Here is a 19,127-nt window from a genome sequence, read left to right as displayed (position 1 = left end):
GACTGGCTTCCTCCCTTGTTGGTGTCGTGACACACCAAAACAATGCTTAAGAAGACAGAACACAGCTATCTTTTGCACAAGCCACACACCAAGGCACAACAGTCAACAAACCACATCCAGAAACATCATCATCATCGTTTAACACCTGCTTTCCATGCTAGCATGGGTTGGACGGTTTGACTGAGGGCTGGCGAACCAGATGGCTGCACCAGGCTCCAATCTTGATCTGGCAGAGTTTCTACAGCTGGATGCCCTTCCTAATTCTGAGAGTGTAGTGGGTGCTTTTTACATGCCACCAGCATGGGGGCCAAAAAACAGCCACAGGAAACATTATCACAAAGCAATCTGTGTCACACTTTGAACCTCACCAATGTCCCACCCAGGGTCACACACACACCCTTCACTACAACAGCTTAAAATAGTCACAGAATGGAAAAAAAAAACTAAGTTAAATTACACTAATTCTAAAACTGAAAGCAATATCAGAGACCCATCACCTCCTCAAGACACACCCTTTAAATAACCAGCACTTTTTATGCCACTTCTAATTTACAATGCAAATTTACACCAGCACACACAACATGCTCATCATCATCTGCTTTCCATGCTGGCATGGGTTGTACCGGTCACCATCATCCAAATCCTTTCGTGTTAGGAAACACTAATTTCAGGTGTTACTTGGTTTGATTTTTATGGCTGAATCCAATTCCTATCACACAACGCTTAACAGGAGCTGGCATCAGCCATGTTCGGCTTTTTATGTGTTACCAGCAAGGGGGTCACAACTACAATTTCCATTTGATTTCATTATATATATATATATATATATATGATGGGCTTCTTTCAGTTTCCGTCTACCAAATCCACTCAAAAGGCTTTGGTCGGCTTGAGGCTATAATAGAAGACACTTGCCAAAGGTGCCATGTAATGGGACTGAACCCAGAACCATGTGGTTGGTAAGCAAGCTACTTACCACACAGCCACTCCTGCGCCTGTATCTTCAGCATTTCAACAATGTGATTGTTTTTAGAATCACATTGTAGGGTGGGTGTGAGAGGCCAAATATGACTGGCTTGAACAGAAAACAGGTAGAATATTCTGATCCAGATACAACCAGTTTAAATGCTAAAGAGTTAATTCATCTAAAAGACTTCCCAAATCAATGGTGGAATACACAAAAACAACAACTCTTTTTTTTCGAGAGAGAGAAAATTAAAAAGCAATGAATATTTATTAAGGTAATCAATAATCAATAATTTTAAATAATTTGCATCTGATGCCATCACCTATCATCAATAAGATTGCATAATGCTAGAACTACTCTCAAACCTAACCCAGCGTTGACATGCTGATGTCTTGGCTCAAACGGAGATCAATATTAATTGCAAATGATTTCTGTTGCTTAATTTTGTTCATTAATATCAAGATCCTCAATCCAGTTGCTTAAGAATAACTGGGAACTGTTGCTACTAAGTGTAAGCAAAACTCAACAAGAGACTCCAGGCATGTGCAAGGAATAAAATTTTATATCAAATTACTATTCGGATCAATACTGATTTCCTTAATTCTTAAAAAATCTAAACAAGTAAAGAAATATTGATACCAGGCAAAAAATACAGCCTTCTTTAAAAAAAAATGACTCAAATGAATTAATAACAGCAATCACAAATAAATACATAAATGAGCAACTCAAATGCCAATAAAATCAATATTAACAGATTAGTTTGGGTTTGGGTGAGAGAGAGAAAAGTTATTTAAGAATGTGTCAATGTGCATTACATCAAAGATCCTGCAAATGCAATAAGCAGCTTCATGGAAGTTCTCCAAAATAATGGAATGAACTTTTAAAGCAGACAGCAGTCATATCCGAAATGAGATTTCCTAATTGTTGACAGTGGTAAATGGCTTCCAGGAGGTGTTTCCTTCTGGAAAGCAGAATGGTTCCATTATTGAAATGTCCAATGTGAGAATTCTTAATAGCTTGGATTCAAAGCCAGACGGGAGAGGAAAAGAGGGAGAGAGAGGAAGAGTGAGATAATGTGGAGGATGCAAGAAGTGTAGTTCAGATGTGAGCATGTGTTTTGGTGTGTGTGTGTGTTTTGGTAGAGAAAGCAGGTACAGCTATGTGAAATTCGTTTCGCAACCAGACGGTTTAGAGTTCATGTACAGCTTTCAGTAAGTGACTGCTATTATTGCTCTAGGTCAGCCAATTCTTTGTTTATATAATCCAAACAGACAAACACACACACACTGCTGTCTTCTCTTGTCAGTAAAGACCAATAAGCATTAAAAACACATAACATCTGAAGGAGGCCCCAAACAAATACATTCCATATTCACCCAGTTTGCTTGGAATGGTTACAAACAATGGACTAGAAAAAACATTTTCCATTTCTTCTATCTGTTTTGCTATGTTAACAGGTCTTACCAATTTTTATACAACCCCAATACAGATTATTCTCTATAGCTAGGGGCATTGCCCTATATTAACTGTCAACAGCATTTCTACTTGTCTAAAGCATCATTTTCTGAAACAAATGAAGCCACCCATTGCAAGATAATCCAAGAGAATTAGGAAATTTTAATCCCTTGTCTGTGTGTGTGTTCTTTGATCATCATCATTGTTTAACGTCCGTTTTCCATGCTAGCATGGGTTGGACGGTTTGACTGGGGTCTGGGAAGCCAGAAGGCTGCATCTGGCTCCAATCTGATCTGGCAGAGTTTCTGCAGCTGGATGCCCTTCCTAATGCCAACCACTCCATGAGTGTAGGGGATGCTTTTTACGTGCCAGGGGAGGCTGGCAACGGCCACGATTGGTTGGTGCTTTTTACGTGCCACCAGCACAGAAGCCAGTCAAGGCAATATTTTTCATTTATATTCCTATAAACATCAGTTTCATCGTCCCATCTCACCACAACCACCACCACTTCATCTGTTCTTGCAACCAAGCACAAGACAGCTGCTCAATTCTTACCTGCTGAACCAGGAAGCTTGATCCCCAGGCGTTGCCACTCCAACGCCTCAGCGGCTAATTTCCGAACATATGCCTCATCAACACACATCAATATATTTTCTGGCTTGATATCAGTATGAATGATCTCACATTTTCTATGAAGATAATCAAGTCCCTGAAGAACCTACAAAAATAAAAGACAAAAAAAAAGAGCCATTATTAACCAAAACAAAAACAATCTAAACCCAAGATAAACCAGAAGCATTAAAGATGGTCTTTTTTGGTAAATAAAATAGTTTAGAATATATTATAGTTCTGCAAATTTATTTTATGAAAATTAATAGCAAGCTCACTTGCCATGCAGTGTTGGGGGAAACATTTATAGAATTGGGTGTTTTTTGCAAAGGTTTACTTGAATATGACTAACGATAATTAATCAGATTAATTTAATTCTCTCAAACATATAACATGAAACCTTGTTTAATTTCAATCCTTAGATATTTTGAAAACATGGAAACTATAGAATCACGCAACTAACCCCAATCCCTTAAAATTACTGGCATTCTGCCAAAATTTAAAACCCTTATAATTACAATAATATCAAGACAATTCATTATCAAGTTAGAAAGGGTCGGCACAGATGATGATGTACTGAGCCCTAATTAATTCCATTGAAAAGACAAAGGTAGATTGACAGTGATAGAGATGACTGCAAATGACCAGATCCCAAAGCCTTCACTCAATACATGGTACAAAGCATAGTACCAACACTAATTAAGAGAAAGAGAGAGAGTAACAGGAAAATAAGTAAGTATATGCTTCTTTCAGCATGAGAAGAATAAAAACAGTTTTATGTAAATACAAATGTTTAGCAGCAGTTATAATCGACAGACTTATCTCCCCTTGCGCCAATCTCCACATTAAGAGATCAATGAAATAAATGCTACAACTGACTGTCATATATATATATATATATATCATCATCATTTAACGTCCATTTTCCAGGCTGGCATGGGTTGGACGACATGATGATGATAACAATGTAAATCCTACAGCATAAACTGAAAAGTAACTAGAGAAATTAGAAAATTACTATTTTTAAATCTCATAAACGTGAGATATTCAGCAACAGTACTTTGTAGTAAGGACTGTTTGCCAACATAACATGGCAGTCCTGGTTTAGGACTAATGTTGCTGTAATTTAGCCCCTGGAGACATCGTCTCCAGCTGGCTATATGACATGATCTCTGGCAGAAACATTAGCACACCGGGCGAAATGCTTAGAGGTATTTTGTCTGTCGTTTGCCGAGGTCGACTTTGCCTTTCATCCTCTCGGGGTCAATTAAATAAGTACCAGTTACACACTGGGGTCGATGTAATCGACTTAATCCCTTTGTCTGTCCTTGTTTGTCCCCTCTTTGTTTAGCCCCTTTTGGGTAGTAAAGATATGTATATGACATGATCTGGTTATACAACACAGATATTGCTTTGAGCTGAGTGGGGGGCGCTAGATTCCTTAGATTCCCTTGTTTGAAAATATAAGGACACAGATCGTGTTGTGTAGCTGTTGAGACAGCAAACCACAAAACATGGTTGGAATTCCTTCCTGAACATATATAATAATGTTTTCAGTTTGACGATTTTATTTTACTGTCAATTCAAAATTAGAGAAAAACTAACAAATAACACATCAGAGGTAATCGGGGAAAAAAAAAAAAAAGAACCACTTTTAAGTGACCCAAGCTCTTCAGTGTCTACATTACTTCAGATCTACATTACTCTTCAGATCTACATTACTAAATTATGTTGGATAAAAAAAAGCAAAAAGAAGATTTACTCACTTGTCTTATAATATTTTTCACATTCTCAATTGGAATCCCTCGATAGTTGGATCGAATTATTAGTTTAAGCAAATGGTTACCTAAAACTTCAAAAACCATGCATACATCTGAAGACACGGTTAAGAAAAACGTCTTTTGCTTTTCTCACAAAAAAAAAAACAAAACAAAAAAAAACAATAACTGAATTTACACAAACAAATAGGTGCAGGAGTGGCCGTGTAGTAAGAAGATTGCTTCCCAACCACATGGTTCCAGGTTCAGTCCCACTGTGCGGCACCTTGGGCAAGTGTCTTCTACTATAGCCTCAGACCAACCAAAGCCTTGTGAGTGGATTTGGAAATGGAAACTGAAAGAAGCCTGTCATATATATGTATGTGTGTGTGTGTGTTGTGTTTGTCCCCCTAGAATTGCTTGACAACCGATGCTGGTGTGTTTACGTCCCCGTCACTTAGCGGTTCGGCAAAAGAGACTGATAGAATAATACTGGGCTTACAAAGAATAAGTCCCGGGGTCGAGTTGCTCGACTAAAGGCGGTGCTCCAGCATGGGCGCAGTCAAAATGACTGAAACGAGTAAAAGAGAGTATAGATATTTATATTTATGTATGTAGCATGTGTATTTGTCCTCCCCACCATCACTTGAGAACCAATATTGGGGTTTACGTCCCTGTAGCTTAGTGGTTTGGAAAAAAGAGACCAATAGAATAAGTAAAAGGCTTACAAAGAATAAGTCCAGGAGTTGATTTGTCTGACTAAAGGCGTTGCTCCAGCCTGGCCGCAATCAGTTCTCCCTGGACTCTTGAGACAACCTGACCAAAGCAGCCTTTAGTTTCTTCATTAAAATCCAATGATCTTATTTTAAAATTAAAATATTTGGTAATAATTTTACGTAAAACTCCTGTTAATTTATTTCACTTTTGTATTTGATTTGCAAGATTCTTTATGTGAATTCGTATGTTGAAGCGTATTTTGTTGTCTGGGGAGAGTCATTTTCTTTTAGTGCCTTATAATGTAACACTCACTGGGTAAAGTTTCCACTCATTTACTTCTTTATTTTTCTAAGATTTTCATTGCGTCTTGCAACCTTTTAAATAGTCATCAACTCACCTTTTAATTTATTTGACTAAATAGGCACAAGTTTGGTTGTGTGGCAAAGAAGCTCGCTTTACAACCATATACTCTTAAGTTCAGTCCCACTTCACAGTAGCCTTGGGCAAGAATCTTCTCCTGGACTGTACCATAACTTGTGAGCAAATTTGGTAGACAGAATGTGGAAACCCATTGTAAGTGTGTGTGCGTACGTTTATTTGGTTGGCTACACAGACAGACAGACATAGTGTCCACCATCAGTGTTGGTTATATTTCTAACTCTGTAACTTAGTGGTGTGCAAACGAGACTAATAAAATAAGTAGCAAACAAAAGAAATAGTACTGGAGTCGATTCATTTGACTAAAAAAATTCTTCATGAAAGAAAAGATGAAAGATGGAATATTTGAAGCTGGAGAACAACTGGTTCCTTGAAGAGTTCAACAGGCAGTAAAACTCTGACAAAAAGGATACGTACTCCATTCACACCAGTTATTTTAAAATCATCTAATAATTGCACAGCTTTCTCTCTATTGCTATCATTCTGATCACTGTCTCGGACCTGAAAGAGAAGAAGAAGAAGAAAATGGTTTAAGTCAAGCAAACTTTAACAAAGAATACAAATTCAACTATAACATACGTTATTTTACAAACACAAACACACATATATATATATATGGGGGTTTAGTTCACAAAATATCCCATACTCTGGGATATTCCAGTACTGGGCAGAATCCATAGACATTGACCCTCCCCCTCCAGACTAAACCAATAGTTGTGTGATTAAAAAGCTCACTTTGTAAACCAAGTGGTTTCAGGTTCAGTCCCACTGTGCAGCAATCTGGGCAAGTGTCTTTTACTATGGCCCCAGGCTAAGCAATGTCTTTTGAGTGGACTTGGTAGATGCAATCCGTGTGGAAGCCTGTCATATGGATGTAGATACAAGTACACACATGTGCATGTGCGTGTCACCACCATGGCTTGACAATCATTGTTGGTTTGCTTATCCCCTCATAATTTAGTGGTTTGGGGAAAGAATATGATAGAATAACTTTAAAAAAACAAAAAAACTGGGGTTGATCTGCTTCGATTAAAACCCTTCAAAGGGGCGCCCCAGTAATGGCTGCAACAAGTAAAAGAGGGCAGTGAGCTGGCAGAAACGTTAGCACGCCGGGCGAAATGCTTGGCAGTATTTCGTCTGCCTTTATATTCTGAGTTCAAATTCTGCTGAGGTCGACTTTGCCTTTCATTCTTTCGGAGTTGATTAAATAAGTACCAGTTATGCACTGGATCGATGCAATCAATTTAATCCCTTTGTCTGTCCTGTTTGTCCCCCCTATGTTTAGCCCCTTCTGGGAAATAAAGAGATAAACAAGTAAAAAGATAAGATAAATACTAGTTTGATCAGAGTAGACAAACTATTACAACAACAACAACTTAAAGTAAACAAATGAAATGAAGAAGAAGAAGAGGAAGAATTAACCTTAAATGACATCTCACATTCAATTAGGACAAAATGAAATAGAAGAAGCCAAACGTGATTGGCAAGACTTTGTCCTAAAACGTGTTTCAGTAAATATAATTTTAAACTCACATGATTTGAAGAATACCAAGGAGTACAGAGATTGCCAAGATGGTACAGTGTGTGGGTGTTTTAAATAAAACCTGTTCCTAAAACACACAAATGCTGTAACCACAAGCTTTTAAATATAGACATGGCAACCTGTTTCGTGGCAGAAGGTTAACATTAAGGCTATCCCAGAAAGATTCTTTTCAGAGTTTCATTCAGGACAAAGAAAAACAAGGAGAAAAATTTCTTTTTTACATAACCACATTCCAGTGTGTCACTGAATGGATGAAGAAAATTTATAACTTACTAGCAGTATCGCCCGGCATTGCTCGGGTTTGTAAGGGAAATAACTATATAAGCATTTTTAGAGATGTTAAGTATAATAGCCATCTCAATATGGCTAACCACAAAGGGGGGGGGGGTGTTACTGTAGCTTTTAAATAATAAATTTTTAGAGAGTTACTTCCCTTATATATGCCAAAAATGCATTAAAAATGGGGAAAATTGATGGTAAATTTTTTTTTAAATCGTAGACTCATTGTAGACGCGCGCTAATACCCAGAAAGGCTCAATATGAATCACGACTATAAGATACCCGCTTTTGGTTACACTGCACCGCAAAATGTGGAAGTAGTTAGGAATCTAAATCGTAGGAGACAGACAGCACACAACCTTACTTTTATATATAAAGATTTACACAGTTCAAGATTGAGAGAGAGAGAGAAGTGATTACATACTGTTCTATGTTTCTGAGACGAGGAATTATGTACATTACTTACAATGGACAGACAGGTGTTCTCACCTCGTTTGTTGTTTCCATAATGTTTCGGCTGATGTACCCTCCAGCCTTCATCAGGTGTTCTGGTGGAATTTTGAACCCAACCCTTTATTTCACTAATGGGGTACTCTGTTCTCATTCCTAAAGTATTCTTTATTTTGCTGGTTTCATTTTTTGCTGCATATAGCGTAGATAAGAGAGCGGGCTACTAACTCTCGGATTCTGAGATCAATCCCAGGCAGGGACTTGGGAAATAATATCTTCTACTATAGCCTCAGGCTGACTAAAAGCCTTGTGAGTGGATTTGGTAGATGGAAACTGAAAGCAGCCCATTGTGTGTATGTATATATATGTTTGTGTGTCTGTGTTTGTCTCACCAACATCATTTGACAACCGATGCTGGTGTGTTTACATTCTCGTAACTTAATGGTTCGACAAAAGAGATCGACAGAATAAGTACTAGGCTTAGAAAGAATAAGCCCTAGGGTCGATTTGTTCGACTAAATGCAGTGCTCCAGCATGGCCGCAGTCAAATGACTGAAACAGGTAAAAGAATAAAAGGATTTATATATAGTGCTGAAAAGTTACCAGATTTAAGGATATCACGAAAAGCCTGGTTGGGGGCCCAACCTTCCCAGTTCTTTTGCAGGGCTTACAGAAACTGAAGGACTGTTGCAATAAGCATGTGAATCTGAGAGGGGAATATGTTGGATAAAATCCTAATTAACTGATCCTTCTGTATTTTCTTTTACCCAAAGCCAGGAACTTGCATTTCATTTCTTTAAAAGATTGATTAGTTTTCCTTTTCTGTAAACCAAATACTAGAACATTATTGCACAATACAGCCCTCACAGAATTTAACCAACTGGCCAGGACTGCCTGACTGGCTCTCATGCAGGTGGCACATAAAAAGCACCAATTGAATGTAGCCGATGCCAGGAACCCCTGACTGGCTCTTGTGCTGGTGGCATGTAAAAAGCACCATCCAAACGTGACCGATGCCAGTACTCCCTGACTGGCCTTCATGCCGGTGCCATGTAAAAACCACTATCCACACATGGCCAATGCCAGGATCGCCTGGCTGACTCATGTGCCAGTGGAATGTAAAACATGGCCAATGCCAGTACCCCATGATTGACACATAAAAAGCATTATCCAAACGTGATCGATGCCAGACCCGCCTGATTGGTTCCTGTGCCAGGGGCATGTAAAAAGCATCTACTACACTCTCAGAGTGGTTGGTGTTAGGAAGGGCATCCAGCTGTAGAAACATTGCCAGATCAGATTGGAGCCTGGTGCAGCCTCCTGGCTTCCCAGACCTCAGTCAAACCCGTCAAACCCACGCCAGCATGACGTTAAACGATGATGATGTCCTACCAATCACCAGTTGAAAGTTTTGTAACACTTTTTAGCAATCAAATACAGAATACTTACACACTTTAGTAATTTGATTTCATCAAGTGCAGTTTCAGTGTAATGCTGAGCACTTTTAACAACCTTCAAGGCAACAAATCTTTTCGCTCTGCAAAAATAAAATAAAAACTACAATAAATAAAAGAAGAAAAAAAACGTTGAAGCCACACAAACAAAAACACATTATATTCAAGTAAGCGCCTTTGAAACGGCAGCACCAAATGTCATGCAGGTAGAACGTAGGAGGAAATAGGGAAGGAAGCTCTATAGGAGATTCCACCGCCCACCAAACCTGTCATTCTGTTACTCTTGAAATATACTAACCTTTATTTCAATTAACTTTTAAAATGAAGAATTTAGTAAAATATCTGTCGTAATTAAGACAGCAAGGTGATGGAATTGTTAGAGTATCAGAAAAATGGCTTGGTAGCATTTGTTGTGGCTCTTTATATTCGGAGTTCAAACCTTGGTTCTCTTTGGTTCCATAAAGTAAAGTACGGTTCGAGTACAAAGGTCAACAGAATCGACTAAGCTCCTTCTTCTTCTCAAAATTCTTGTCTTTGTTCCTAAATCTAGTGTTTGGAATATAACATGCAATTATAATGGAAGACTTTTCCATTTTGATCTCTTTAAAACAGGAAATTTCTATCATTGAACCAAAGGAGATCTCAGGCAAGATGCTATGCAGATGGACAAAACTAAGTGAAACCGATGTAGAAATCAATAATTATTATGTTAACTAAAGATGTTCTTTGAAACTGAAATGTCTACATAACAGGTTGGAATTGGTACTTTTATAGAAGAGTAGCACCAAGAACTCTGTAGTCATCATTGTTTAACGTCAGCTTTCCATGCTAGCATGGGTTGGACGATTTGACTTGAGGGTTGGCGGACCAGGAGGCTGCACCAGGCTCCAGTCTTGATCTGGCAGAGTTTCTACAGCTGGATGCCCTTCACAACGCCAACCACTCCGAGAGTGTAGTGGGTGCTTTTTACTTGCTACCAGCACAGGGGCCAGTCAGGCGGTACTGGCAACGACCTCGCTCGAATCTTTTTACACATGCCATCGGCACAGGTGCCAGTAAGGCGATGCTGGTAAAAACCGTATTTTCTACCGAAATTTACAACCATAAATGATGGAGCCACTTGCAGACCAAGATGACTCTGGGGGACCAAAACATTCTGTGTGAAATGTAACACGATTTGGAAAGACAGCAATGATTTTTTGAATGTTTACACTACATATTACGTCAACTTACATGCTGGAAAATATGGTCTTCTTCAACTTGGGCCATCGAGACAATCACGATATTATATTTAGTCAAGGGACCTATTTACATCACACACTTTCAGTTTCATTGTGTCTCTCATAATGAAGCAATTTTTTCAGTGAAACAAACGATAAACAAATTTCTATAGACATGTTTCTAATTAATACCAATAATTGTTAATAAGAAGAAACGCCACATTTCCAAGGCAAGGTCACTAGGTTACCTTCGAAGCACCTAAGGCAATCTTTAAATAAATCCCTGCCTAATTCATAGCCAAGAATATACTATAATCTTATTTGTCATGGTTTGGTTTTAATTATCATAAGAATATAAATATGACCGATAAGCCAGTTGGTAATTATAAGTAATTTGTGGGAGTACAGAACATAATTAGAAACAGAAGTATCTGGAACTCTGAACTTGTGAATCAAATAATGCACAAGCCTTAGGGCAAAAAACACCATTATTTGAATTCCTGGACTTAAAATAGATTCAATAGATTCAGTGAATGTGGCTTTCCATGTTAAATACCAAAATTTCTTAAAAAAACATGAAAATTTGAATACAAAAATACATAGGCACAGGAGTGGCTGTGTGGTAAGTAGCTTGCTTACCAACCACATGGTCCCAGGTTCAGTCCCACTGTGTGGCACCTTGGGCAAGTGTCTTCTGCTATAGCCTCGGGCCGACCAAAGCCTTGTGAGTGGATTTGGTAGACGGAAACTGGAAGAAGCCCGTCACATATATGTATGTGTGTGTATATGTTTGTGTCTGTGTTTGTCCCGCCAGCATTATTTGACAACCGATGCTGGTGTGTTTACGTCCCCGTAACTTAGCATTTCGGCAAAAGAGACCAATAGAATAAGTACTAGGCTTACAAAGAAGAAGCTCTGGGGTCGATTTAAACTAAATACATGGCATTGGTGACCAAACTGGAGCAATGACAATGAACTTCATACCATGAACTCCCAGAGAGTATTGTAAGGAGGTTCAATTTCTGAAGGGCTGCTTAAACGGGGCCCCACTGACCTCCAACTATTTTTGCTGCATTTACCTCGCTCCTATACTCATTGATTAAACTATGATCAGCATCAGTGCTTAGCACATTTGCAGAAATAAGTTTGGGCATTCTAAATACCTTCAGGTACATTCAAATTGAGATAAAGAATTATAACAGGTACGTTTCAAGTGTGGTAGTGTAGTTATTTATATTTTGTCGTTTATGAAACTTATGTCTAGTATATACACACACACACACGAACACTAATATCAATCAGTAAGAATGAGTACGTAACACTGCACTAGTGAATAAATATTCTTTAGTCGTGGGTAAACAAAACTACCAATGGTTTCATGTAGAGAGGAATCTTAACAATTATCAAGCCTGTCACATGAGAACATGGGTACTCATCTCCATTTTGGCAGGCTTCATATCTGTACAGAGACTCCACTTTACATAAAACCATTGGTAGCCTTGTTAATATGCAAACAAAGAATAAAGAGTATGTGTACTATAGTCCTATAGTCTGAAGATGATTATTAATGGTTTTAATTATCATAAGAATATAAATATGACCGTTAAGCCAGTTAGTAATTATAATTTGTGGGAATACAAAGCATAATTAATAACAAAAGTACTTGATTACTTTGTCAAGACTGATCATGCATCAACATGTGTCTGCAGCCAAGGGCAAGACTTTGTTTTTTTTTTGTTTTTTTTTGTCAAGGAAGACTGGTGGTTGTCTGTGCATATGTGTTTATCTTCCTTCTCCATACCACCACCATTTTAACCTGTTTATCCAGGGAAAAAGCTGCTAGTTTAGGCTAAAACAGTTTGGCATCAGTGTTGCTGCAGGCGCTGATGCTAGAATACAAAGAGCTGGGGAAAATACCACAAAGCATCACGTCTGGCAATCTAAGAGTTGCACCAACCCCCAACTCTCCATAAAGGCCAAAAGACAGAGATGACCTCCAAGAGGCCATTCTCTCCATTCCATTCACCACCTTTCTTTCCGCTGAAATTCCAGGTTTAATGTTTGGTGGGAAGAAGAGAGAGAGAGAGAGAGATTTCCTTTTAGCCTTCTCGGAATTGGTATATAGGATATATTGATCAAAGAGCATATTAATAACTGAAAGAAGACTAATGCTACTACATTTTCAACACTGTGCTACAGAATATATTCATTCACGTAACAGTGGCAGCAGAAAGGAAATAGTAAGAGAGGATTGTATAACTGGTGGTGAAAGTCACTGGTGTGTTGGAAAGGGGATACTTTATCAATGCTTGTGTTCATGTTGTACAGCCAAAGAAGGTTACAAACTTATGCAGCGGTGGAAAGCCACGAGGAAGCTATTCCCCCCTGGCAGTTAATTATAGTCTATGTAACTAGTATGTCTAGATATAATTTCACACCTACATTCATCAAAAGGTTAGAAGAAGATGAAGGGAGATGGTCTCAAAAGCATTTGAAAGTTATCCAATTTAGATGCAAAATGGGTTTGTTACCAGAAACACATTGGCCGAGTGTGCAGGAAAGGTGACAAGAAAATTTCAATGAAAATCAATACCCATTACTCTTTTCAACTTTCATTTTAGCTGCGGTAATTTGTTGCCAACGCAAGATTTTGGGAAGATTTAAAAATTGTAACATTTTCAGAAAGTATAGAGCTATGGAACTACAGAAGTTATACATACTATTGGCAAAACTTTTTCTACAATTTTTTTTTTTTTTTTTAGAAAATGGCCAATGCTATAAATCGATAAAATATAGTAAGAAATGGCCAATCGATAAATCATCATCATCATCGTTCAACGTCCGCTTTCCATGCTAGCATGGGTTGGACGATTTTGACTGAGGGCTAGCAAACCAGATAGCTGCACCAGGCTTCAATCTTGATCTGGCAGAGTTTTTACGACTGGATGCCCTTCCTAACGCCAACCACTCCGAGAGTGTAGTGGGTGCTTTTTACGTGCCACCGGCACGAGGGCCAGTCAGGTGGTACTGGCAATGACCTCGCTCAAATCTTTTTGCACATGCCACTGGCACAGGTGCCAGTAAGGCGATGCTGGTAACGATCACGTTTGAATGGTGCCTTTTTACATGCCACCAGCAAGGAAGCCAGTTAGCCACTCTGGCAACGATCATGCTCGGATGGTGCTCTTAGCACCCTACCAGCACGGGCACAAGTGCCAGTAAGGCGACACTGATAGTAAGGCATAGTAAAAAGAAAACAAAAAGGAACAAAATTGAAATATTTATTTTAATGTGCATTTTTCCATGAGTTAGATATATTGCTGAAGAATTGCTTTACAGCCAGATGCGCCCTTTCTGCTCTAAACCCTTACTTGGTTTTAAGGTAAGGGATCTCTTGCCAAGCCAGTTGGAAACTTGTTAACAGGGGTAAATGATAACAATGTCACTGCTCAGTGATTTTTGGAGAAACAGAAATGTGAACACACACGACAAGCTTCTTTCAGTTTCCATTTACAATGTTGTGCAAGGAGGCTGACCTTGAAACTCTGTCATCAGAAACCATACACCCATTGTTTATATATATATATATATATATATATATATATATATTATATATATATATATATAGGGTAGGAAAATAAGAGAAATTTGTTTACCAGTGACTAGCATGCATAAAATAGTCAATAGACAACATATTTTTCATATAAAATTAATGTATATTTATACACATATAGTGTGACTAAACAGGACACCTTACATGATAAAAGGAACAGTCAAAGCCCAGAACACGCATAACAAATCATTTTATTTATTCATTGATGTTCGAAACCTAGGTACAAGTGGTAACTATTGAAAATGTTTTTATTTTTTCATCCCCTATGAAAATTACTCTTAACCATGGTTTGGGCTTTGACTGTTCCTTTTAGCATGTAAGGTGTCCTGTTTAGGGTCACCTCTTGTGTGTGTATGTGTGTAATATATATCTCTTTTACTCTTTTACTTGTTTCAGTCATTTGACTGCGGCCATGCTGGAGCACCGCCTTTAGTCGAGCAAATCGACCCCGGGACTTATTCTTTGTAAGCCTAGTACTTATTCTATCGGTCTCTTTTGCCGAACCGCTAAGTCACGGGGACATAAACACACCAGCATCGGTTGTCAAGCAATGCTAGAGGGACAAACACAGACACACAAACATATACATACACATATACATACATATATATATATATATATACATATATACGACAGGCTTCCTTCAGTTTCCATCTACCAAATCCACTCACAAGGCATTGGTCGGCCCGAGGCTATAGCAGAAGACACTCGCCCAAGATGCCACGCAGTGGGACTGAACCCACAACCATGTGGTTGATAGGCAAGCTACTTACCACACAGCCACTCCTGCACCTGCATATATATATATATATGATTCCGTTGAATTAGGTACTTAAATTGAGGTGTTTAATGAATTAAAGGAGCCGCTTGAAACGGCTGTAATGAATTAACACCTGTACATTTTGTTACTAATTTATATTATATGTGTGTTTGCATGTATAGACACACACACACACACTCACACATACACTTATTTCAACAATAAGTTTTCATGTATTATAAGGAAGTTTTGAGCAAGGAGATCCTCTACACAGTGGTTTGGCCTGCTCAAAATAGTACCCAAATTACCCTCATATCATCCAACCAACTTAAACCCTTTTGGTACCAACCTAGCTGAGACCTTATTAAGTCCTTCGATACAACCCTCCCCACCACATATTAACATGTTAGTATTTATATTATAACTTCCAGTCATAATTTGACAATAGAACCATTTCATAAGTTATGTTCTTCAAACAATAATTTAAGATAGAAATAGATGCATTCATTATTTCACTAAAACTCTCTGAATTCTTTTATTGTGAAAATTAAATGGAAACACAAAAGCAGTGAAGATTTCAATAGAAATACGCTAACAAAAGTGTTAACGGATTGAATAGGACACCCCACACCACCCCCACATACACTCATACACTCATAAACATATGACAAACTGACTGATACAAAGCAAATACAGTAACAGACCACTTATTTGGCTTCCAGAAATCTGGGAATACTGTACAATACGAAATACCCTGTATGAGCAAAAACAGACCCTGTTTTTAAAAACGGCTAAGTTGCTTGCAGTGTGTTAAAAAAAGATTTCGTTTTTAAAGTGGTTTCATAAAGATTAACCCTTTAATATTTAAACCATCTCTATCCAACCCAAATATTCCACCCATTTTGTGTTCAAACTAACCAGATCTGACCTCCCCCACCTATCCTACAATGTCGTTCTAGAAATAAAGCATCATCATCATCATAGTTTAACATCCGTTTTCCATGCTAGCATGGGTTGGACGGTTTGACCAGGGTCTGGGAAGCCAGGAGGCTGCACCAGGCTCCAGTCTGATCTGGCAGTGTTTCTACACCTGGATGCCCTTCCTAACGCCAACCACTCCGTGAGTGTAGTGGGTGCTTTTTATGTGCCACTGGCACAGGGGCCGGAGGAGGCTGGCAAACGGCCACATTCGGTTGGTGCTTTTACGTGTCACCGACACAGACGCCAGTCAGGCTGCACTGGCATCTGCCATGTTCGGATGGTGCTTGTGTCACCGGCACAGGTTGCAGGATTAACTGAAAGCAATGTGAATAAATAAGCACAACAGTCGATAGATTCATCTGGATACTATAAAGGGTGAAACAAAGTCAGTTCTTTGTTTTCCATAGTTTAGTTCAGATTTTAAGTATATATTTAGAATGCCCGTGCTAGTAGGGTGCTAAGAGCACCATCCGAGTGTGATCGTTGCCAGAGCGGCTAACTACCTTCCATGCCGGTGGCACGTAAAAGGCACCATTCGAGTGTGATCGTTACCAGCATTGCCTTACTGACACCTGTGCTGGTGGCATGTGTAATAAGATGCGAGCGAGGTCGTTGCCAGTACCGCACTGACTGGCCCCCGCACTGGCGGCACGTAAAAAGCACCCACTACACTCTCGGAGTTGTTGGCATTAGGAAGGGCATCCAGCTGCAGAAACTCTGCCAGATCAAGACTGGAGCCTAGCGCAGCCATCTGGTTCACCAGTCCTCAGTCAAAATCGTCCAACCCATGCTAGCATGGAAAGCGGACATTAAACAATGGTGATGATGATGTCTCCAGAAAATCCAAGGCTTACTAGAGAATTGGTCCAATATCGTATTAAGAAGAAAGACATCTGATGTTTTTCTTTTCTTTTTTTTTCTTTTCTTTTTTTCCACCTGGCTGTAATTAATTGTAAAACAAATCTTTTCCCAAGATCTTAGTGCCGAAACAAAGTATGGTCAGTCCCGTTTTCTTAACGACTACTGATTACCAAAATAGTCATAAAGCTTCCGTTTCAAAACAATTCCACTCAAATTAGTAACACACTGAAGCTAATGTGATGCGATGCAGTTAATATAAGCACAAACATATTTTTCCTGAATTGTTTCTGTCAGAGTTAATCTCGTTAGCGACTTAATAAGCGAAGTTATTAGTCTGAATATCTCTCTCTCTCTGTCCTTCAAAATATCAATACAGCCTAATTTAGTGTTACACCTGTTTCTCGATAAGAGGTTTTGGTGAAATGCTATCAGTTTAAATTAGCTACCTGGAGGACAGGGCTTCAAACACAAAACGAGAAAAATGGTTTTGGAAATATGTGAATATTATAATAACAGAAACAGAAGGGGGTGAAAAAAAATCTATATTTACAGCGAATTTCAGCTCTCATTCACAACCGTGTCTTACACGTATACAAATTGGTTTTGTACACATATGTTAATTTAATTTTCCTTCTTCCAAAGGTGGAGAAATAGCTATAAGGAGGCAAGACTGATTAAACCTTTCACTGACGCAGAGCCAGTACGTATAGCAACACGTTTCATATACTGCTAATATGACATCGTTGTTATGGCTCTAAACGAATATAGGACAGCACTTGTACAAATTAGCTCGGCTTGCAAGGGACATGACACAAATAAGTGAGTGGAAGTTTTTGTTAGTCACAATAGCGTTTGAGAAGTTGGCCAAAAGATGAAGTCCCTGTGAGACACGGACTAAATCATAAAGTACAATGAGGAGTCAGCTACGCTTTTAAGTACTGGGAAAATTTAACCAAGTCAGGAAATACTGGGAGAAGTCAGCCAGCTACAGCACAAATAATAGTATAATATATATATGTGTGTGTGTATGTATACACATATGCATATATATATATATACTCTCTTTTACTCTTTTACTTGTTTTAGTCATTTGACTGCAGCCATGCTGGAGCACCGCCTTTAGTCAAGCAAATAAACCCCGGGACTTATTCTTTGTAAGCCCAGTACTTATTCTATCGGTCTCTTTTGCCGAACCGCTAAGTCACGGGGACATAAACACACCAGCATCGGTTGTCAAGCAATGCTAGGGGGACAAACACATACACAAACACACACACATACATATATACGACAGGCTTCTTTCAGTTTCCGTCTACCAAATCCACTCACAAGGCATTGGTCGGCCCGGGGCTATAGCAGAAGACACTTGCCCAAGATGCCACGCAGTGGGACTGAACCTGGAACCATGTGGTTGGTTAGCAAGCTACTTACCACACAGCCACTCCTGCGTATATATATATACACACCACACACACACACACACACACACATGTATATATGCATATATATATACACACACACATACATCATCATCATCGTTTAACGTCCGTTTTCCATGCTAGCATGGGTTGGGAAATGTGTAACCAATTTTATTGCATATAAAATTTTAGCAACAAAATCTTACGTGGGCCCCGTAAGGGTCATACAGACCCCAGTTGAGAACCCCCATTGGCCTACATCATCCTGATCAAGTATCTTCAGAGTATTGCAGACATTAAATCCTACATGATGATGATAATGACACGTTGAAAGACCAGACAATACCAAATATTCTAAAAGTAATTACAAATGATAATTTATTCAATCTGAATAATTGAAGAGAAACAGCTGTGCTGATGTAGATTTGTGATGTTAGAGGAGGATGCTTTGTCAGTGGGAAAGTATCGTGAATTGATAAGAGTAGGAAACAGCAGCAGAGACAAACCATCATGTTCACCATATTTCATGTCAGCATTTCCATGCTTGCATGAGTCAGATGGAATTTGTGGTGGGAGGTTTGCAACAGCCAGATACCCTTCCTGTCACA

General features: G+C 38.8%; 1 protein-coding gene across 21 annotated transcripts in view; it reads right to left on the bottom strand.

Annotated features, from left to right (window-relative positions):
• Window positions 1-19,127, bottom strand: part of LOC115216993 (SRSF protein kinase 2) — a 187,761-nt gene that overhangs the window by 12,190 nt on the left and 156,444 nt on the right. For all 21 annotated transcript variants that reach the window (XM_029786494.2, XM_029786497.2, XM_029786495.2 and 18 more), the window contains 4 exons: window positions 9,662-9,749; window positions 6,354-6,441; window positions 4,795-4,901; window positions 2,975-3,137 (listed from right to left, as the gene is read on the bottom strand). In XM_029786494.2, the coding sequence (XP_029642354.1) occupies window positions 2,975-3,137; window positions 4,795-4,901; window positions 6,354-6,441; window positions 9,662-9,749 (446 nt within the window). The remainder of the gene's footprint in view (window positions 1-2,974; window positions 3,138-4,794; window positions 4,902-6,353; window positions 6,442-9,661; window positions 9,750-19,127) is intronic.

The sequence above is a fragment of the Octopus sinensis genome, linkage group LG11 (genome assembly GCF_006345805.1).
Source record: "Octopus sinensis linkage group LG11, ASM634580v1, whole genome shotgun sequence".
In the NCBI taxonomy this organism is placed as follows: domain Eukaryota; kingdom Metazoa; phylum Mollusca; class Cephalopoda; order Octopoda; family Octopodidae; genus Octopus; species Octopus sinensis.
This window is presented reverse-complemented; position numbering and strand designations above follow the sequence as displayed.